This window comes from Corvus brachyrhynchos, unplaced genomic scaffold, assembly GCF_000691975.1.
Source record: "Corvus brachyrhynchos isolate BGI_N302 unplaced genomic scaffold, ASM69197v1 scaffold245, whole genome shotgun sequence".
NCBI lineage: Eukaryota > Metazoa > Chordata > Aves > Passeriformes > Corvidae > Corvus > Corvus brachyrhynchos.
The window spans coordinates 7,025,696-7,031,861 of NW_008238988.1; the positions used below are offsets into that span (position 1 = coordinate 7,025,696).

The window sequence follows — 6,166 nt, forward strand, 5'->3', positions numbered from 1 at the left end:
CAGGAAGTCTCGGGGCAGGTTGTTCTGGATGTGCTCTTTAAACCTAACAACAGCCACAAAGCAGGCATGCAAAGGGGTTGTTTCATGCTGCACTGCTGCCCAGCAGGGCACAGCTGTAAATCCCAGGGGGTTCTGCTTCCCTTCACGGCTCCTGAGTGACACCGAGAGTGCTGCCAGCACCCACCACCCTCACCAGTGCCGTGTGTCAAAGGGAAAGGGCAGCACGGCAGGCTGACAGAACCCTCGCCATGGAAAAGAGATGGCAAAGGACAAAACCAGTTATAAAGGAAATACTTTATTTCCCACGCCAGGAGATCTGTAGAAGTTACAGGAAAGACTGTGTGCAATTTAACTGAGGTTGCTGCTCACCTCTCCCTACAAATGCAGAATTCCACTGCCTAGAACTTAATCAGGATTCCTCTTTATTCAGTTAAATCGGTGCTTCACCACACGTGGGCATTGCACCAGAATTAATATTCAAAACTGCTCATTCTGATTTCTCAAAAACATCCTCTCTTCTTCCCCACACTTCCAATACCTGTCCTTATTCCACAACAAAACATCTGAATTTAGCTAAAGCCAAATTCCTCAAATGTGCATCAGTACTTTAAAACAACCAGTCCAACTGCCTGAGTATGTCAGTCAATAACTACATAAAACTGTTTCAAGTTCTTGCGCTGAGTATTTCCACCTTTCACGTGGCATTAACTCCCTTTACCTCTGGAAATGATGGCTGTAGAGCTGCGTTGGGATTCCCAGGATGCGGTCATAGATGGATGTAACTTCCCTTAGGTTTCCCTGGTCATTTTCCCAGTTTATATACATTTCCCAGAGTCTGTCAGAACGGAAATCTGTCCCAGCAGCCAGCACTGCGTGTTCATAGGCTCTGGAAAAGGAAATTGTTTTACAGCGGTTTCCGGATGCCGGGACAGAACAAGGAAGGAAAGTCCTGGCTCTTATTAAAGGTTATGAGCACCCTCATTTATTTGAAACTAGACTTATACTAATTATTTACATTCTTCAAGGTGTTCTCTAGATATCTGCAGCAAGGTGTCTAGAGATTCAGAAAGCTCACACTCCTTTTCTTCTTGCACTACCACAACAGAATAAGTAAAGGCAACAGCAAAAGCCACTTGCAGAACACAAGATATTAGGAAAACACACAACCTTTATCACTTTCGTCTTGTACAGACTACTCCAAACCCACCAGTGCAGCAGTGTAACACCCAGAAGCTGTGCAGCAATTCTGCAGCCTGATTCAGACTCAGTTCCAGTTCAATTAAGCTTTCTGATCAAACTCTAGTCCAACCCTTTAACCAGGCCCACTGCCAGCCACAGCAAGCAGACACATCCTAGCCATACCCTGGAAACCCCAAGGAATTAAATTCCAAGATTCCCAATGCTGCACTAAGTATTTCTTAACATCCAGTCTGAAGCTCTCAAGCCACAGCTTTTGCCCCTAGTACCACACTGTATTGTGTCCCCTTTCTTCTGGAATTTGGCTCCATCATCTCTTAAAAGCCCTTAAAGCGACACCAGGCTACTATTAATTTGTCCTTTATCTTCACAACACAGTAACCTGACCCCACTGGTGTGCATGGCTATCAGGCTGCTCCCAACTCACCCCCGGATGGTACTGTTAGTTTCAGGATCAGCAGGGTCCAAGGTCTCCTTTAGGAAGTTTATATAATGTATCCAAAGATCAACACTAAGAGGAATTGCCTGAAGCCCTCGGCGATAGACCTATGAAGAGAACATGAACTGTACTTCAAATCCTTAATGGGGTCCTAAGAGAGAGGCAACACTGTGTTATCCGGTGAACCTTAGAAATACTAATTACTGGAATTTTGTTTAAATAATCTACCATTACCATTCGGGTGGAGGTTGGATAGAACATGGCAATGTTCTGATCTCCACGTGCAGAGTCTTGATCTTCAAAGCGCAGCGGTCCCTGCATTCTGACCAGGTTGTGTGGGCAGGCTTTGGGGTACAGACCATAGGGCACAGACCCATTAGAGCATCATTGACAGCGTCTGACCAAAAATGCAATAAGATGGAGCAATTGTGACCAGCAAACCAACTATATTGTTTTGAAAATGAGTAATAAATGGAAGTGACAGAAAAGCCCTGCCCTACTTGTTAAGCTGCAGTGTAATACAGAGGCTTGCACTGCAAAGCTTGACAAACTGTAGAGGTTTAACGCACCTGCCAACAAAGAGAGAGAACATTAGCTCCAAATGCCACAGCTGGGACACGTGCAAACACGTCCCTCGAGCCCTGGCCGTGCAGGGCAGGCACTGGCAGCCCAATGACTCGCAGTGGGACAGTCATTGTTGGCTTTGGGACTGGTGGCAGCGCTGGCCCTGGGCCCTACGTACCTCGTCTGACTGCTTGACGTTGTCGTGGCGCTTCTCCAGGTCCGCGTACTTCTTCCAGTACCCATAGCAGTAGGGGTAGTGTGTGAAAAACCTGTCAAAGGCTTTCCTGGCTGCTGGCAAGTGGTTCTGTGGGAAACACAGAGTGAGCACAATCAGTTCTTTCCTTAGGAACAACTTCAGTTTATTTTACAGACAATTATTAACAGAGTGTTAGAAATGCTTGGTGTTATTTTGACATTCAGCAACCTGGGCTCACGGAAGGTGTCTCTGCACATGGCAGGGGGGTGGAATTGGATGAGCTTTAAGGTCACTTCCAGCCCAAACCATCCTGGCATTTTATGATTAAATGACAACAGTGGCAAGGACAACTGCCTTAAATCAGCATCCGTGACAGCCTGATGTCCATTCTGCATTTGCCACTGGAATCCCATGTCTTGTTTTAGTTCTTTCTTTATTTCCAGGAGACTGAGGAGAAAGGGGCAGGCACTAACCTCCTGCTCTACATACTGCAGTAGATAAACCCATCCTGTGAAATCCTGCGGATTGTCCTCTACTACTTTCCAAAACTTGTCAAAATCCGGAGGGAAGCCAGCCTCGATATCTGTGGTCTGTAAACTCTCAATGTTTGGAATTTCGCTCTCCTGCGTGTTATCCTCATTGAGGTCGGGGGAGCTGTCCGGGGACTGCTCCATCTCAGTGACACTCATGATCTCGGTGCTGAAGTCCATGTGCTGCTCCTCGGCCGCGCTCTCGGCGCTGGGCTCCGCACTTTCATTGCCCACAGTTGGCTGCTCCTCCTCCGTGCTCTCCGAGTTCTCCATGGCACCGCTGTGGGACTGGATCCTGTGGGAACAGAAGGATTCAGTGCTCCTGTAGCGAGATTCAAGCAGAGCTTGGGTGTGAATCGGCAGCTCAGTGTCCCAGGTGCTCCAGGCATCCCTGTATTTCACCACAACCCTGATTACATCTGTCTCACACATCAGCCTTGTTCAGCAATAAAAAATATTAACAGCAGTCATAGATTTTCACATCTGCACATAGAAATCGTTGTGGGTTGCTAAAAAACTGTCACAGGGAGCTATCAAGGTATAAAAGCGAATCATTACAGCTTTCCTATAGGAGTCCAGTGGAAGTTTATTTTAAATAAAGAATTATGCTCAAATTCCATAGAAACATTCAGGCTGGAAAAGCTGTCTGAGACCATCAGGTCCAAGTTACTCCAGCAGTGCCAAGGCCACCACTAACCCATGTCCCTAAATTCATTCAATTCTCCTACTTAGTACGAGCCAGTAACTTCTTTATGAAATAACAGCTGTTAAAAGGTGCCCTCAATGCCAGGCTAAATCAAAGACAAGAATTACTGTCAGCACCAACTCAGTCCCCACTAGTGATGTCCAAATAAACCAAGTAGCACCAGAGGGCCACAGAAATGCTCTGGCTGCCCCTAACCCACAGCCCCTCACTCCCCCCCACACCCAGTGCCAGGTGCTTCCTCCTGCCCCTTGGGACAGACTCCTGCTTCCTCCCACTGTTTCTTTGCTGTCCCTGCCCGGAGCCACTGCCTGGCCCTGCCCTGCTGTGCCAGCGCCTGGCCAGCCTGACCTGGCTGCATGCCACCCTGCCTCGGCCTTCCCTCCTGGAGCCGGAGCAGGGGCACTGAGCCGAGCCTTCTCCCTGCCCCTCACAGCTCAGGGATCCTAGGGAACACCACCCTGCAGGATACAGCAGCTCCCAGCTGTGAGTCCAGCTGGGATGAAGGGCAGTGTTGGACTGTCATCCTCACACACTGCACTGCCACTCCTGGCTCCTTCTGTTCTCCTCGGAGCAGGTGGCAAAGCATTTGGGATTTTAAAAAGAAAAGAAGTCCCCACCCCAGAACTCTCCAGAGTTCTTTCACACTGAAAGCCTAAAGAGACAGCACCCAGACCACTGCTTTCACTTTGACAAGGACATGGGTAAAACACCACCATATAGAGGGGGAAGTTCTGGCCAGAGAGGAAAAAATCTCTCTCCCTTATCTCCAGCAGCTTCAACTCCAGGGATAACAGTTCATGTTTTCCCAGGAGTTCACCAAGACAAGGAACTCCAGCACAATGCTAAAGAGTCCATGTGGTCTATCCTGCAACTTCTCTAATAACTGCTTTTTAAATGTATTTCTGTTCTCCATCATCTGGCAGCCATGGGCTCAGAGCAGCCTGGGATAGTGGAAGGGTGGGACTGGATGGGCTTTAAAATCCCTTCCAACCTAAAGTATTCTATGATTCTATGATTTTGAGAAGAAAAACATCATTTGTAACATTGCATTATACATTAAGTATCAAAGAGTATTGCTGTGCCTTTACCAGTGCAACAGGCAGAGATCTGGATAATTCAAAGGCTGCTGCACTTCAGAGGGTACCTTGTGCAGGTTCTAAAGTCGAGGGGTAGGAGGAGGCAGTGACACAAACAGCAGCCCCAGCACCATTTACAGCTCTAAAATTTGAGGTAACCAGTGACAGAGGTAACTAGTGATGGGACGAGAGGAGATGGCCTCAAGTTGCACCAGGGAAGGTTCACGTTGGATATTGGGGAAATTTCTCTTCCAAGACGGTTTTCCACCCTTGCACCCAGGGCAGTGCTGGAGTCCCCATCCTTGGAGGGATTTAAAAGCTGTGTGGATGTGGCACTTGGGGACAGGCATTAGTGGTGGCCTTGGCTGTGCAGGAGAATGCTTGGACTTAATGATCAGCCTTAATAATTCCATGATTCCATGGATTCTACCATTTTTAGAAATGCAGTAATTTACGACCTAAACTTATTCTGATGTCTAACAGATGTTTTCTCCCTCGACCTGATTCAGAAGACATTTTCCACCTTAAAAAAACTGCCCTCCAAATCCAGCTGTCTTCAGATTAGGAGGGGAAAAAAGAATGAGGGAGAAGCAGTACGGATCAGCACACAAGGTCTGACCTGCACACGAGGCTTCAAACTGAAACCAAGTCTGACAGCTGTTCCAGCAAAAGGCCTTCCAATCTTGTCGCTGGCATATCCCAAAATCTGACAGCAATCCATGGTTTAAACCAGCCAATGCAATAGGCCATGCCTAGGCCACCAACTCCACGGGTGGGCATGAGGCTGGAGCACACCAGGGAAACTTAATTCCGGGGTTTTCACCTTAATTCCGGGGGTTTTTATATCACACGGGCTAAATAACTGAATCAGAGTATCAGACAGCTACACACACTGGTATTAAATAATTGATGCCAACATGTATTATTCAGTCTGTTACCAGCAAAAGACTGCTGTACACAAAACTGCCGGTCACAAACGTGAATGAACGAATGGAACACAAACAGGGAAGAGGGGCAGGGGCAGGAATGTGGAGCCTTATCTGAGCCCTGCCCAGAGCGCTCCATTCACACCCCTGATAAGGCGCTGCTGGAACCACCCGGGGCAGGGCCGGCGCTGCCGGGCCCAGCACGGCTGTGCCGGGATTAGGTTTGAATCACGGAATCGTTTACTTCGGAAAAGCCTTTTAAGGCCATCGAGTGCAACAGGTGCCCGATGCCCACCTTGTCCCCAGCCCAGAGCTCTGAGTGCCACCTCCAGGAATTCCTGGGACACCTCCAGGGATGGGCACTCCAAAGCTCCCTGGGCAGCCCCTGCCAAGGCCTGAGCACCCTTTCCATGGGGAAATTGCTCCCGATGTCCCACCTGAGCCTCCCCCGGCCCAGCCTGAGGCCGTTCCCTCTCGCTCGGGGCCTCTCTGGGCCCGGTCAGAGCAATCACGTCACCCGCCGCGACGCGCG

General features: G+C 48.8%; 1 protein-coding gene across 1 annotated transcript in view; it reads right to left on the minus strand.

Annotated features, from left to right (window-relative positions):
* PRPF39 (pre-mRNA processing factor 39) overlaps positions 1 to 3,257 on the minus strand; it is an 11,643-nt gene extending 8,386 nt beyond the window's left edge. Inside the window, exons 1-5 of the mRNA XM_008637387.2 lie at positions 2,870 to 3,257; positions 2,379 to 2,504; positions 1,625 to 1,743; positions 719 to 886; positions 1 to 43 (exon numbers count right to left, since the gene is read on the minus strand). Coding sequence (XP_008635609.1) covers positions 1 to 43; positions 719 to 886; positions 1,625 to 1,743; positions 2,379 to 2,504; positions 2,870 to 3,199 — 786 coding nt within the window. The 5' untranslated portion in view covers positions 3,200 to 3,257. The remainder of the gene's footprint in view (positions 44 to 718; positions 887 to 1,624; positions 1,744 to 2,378; positions 2,505 to 2,869) is intronic.
* Between the last annotated feature and the right edge of the window lie 2,909 nt (positions 3,258 to 6,166).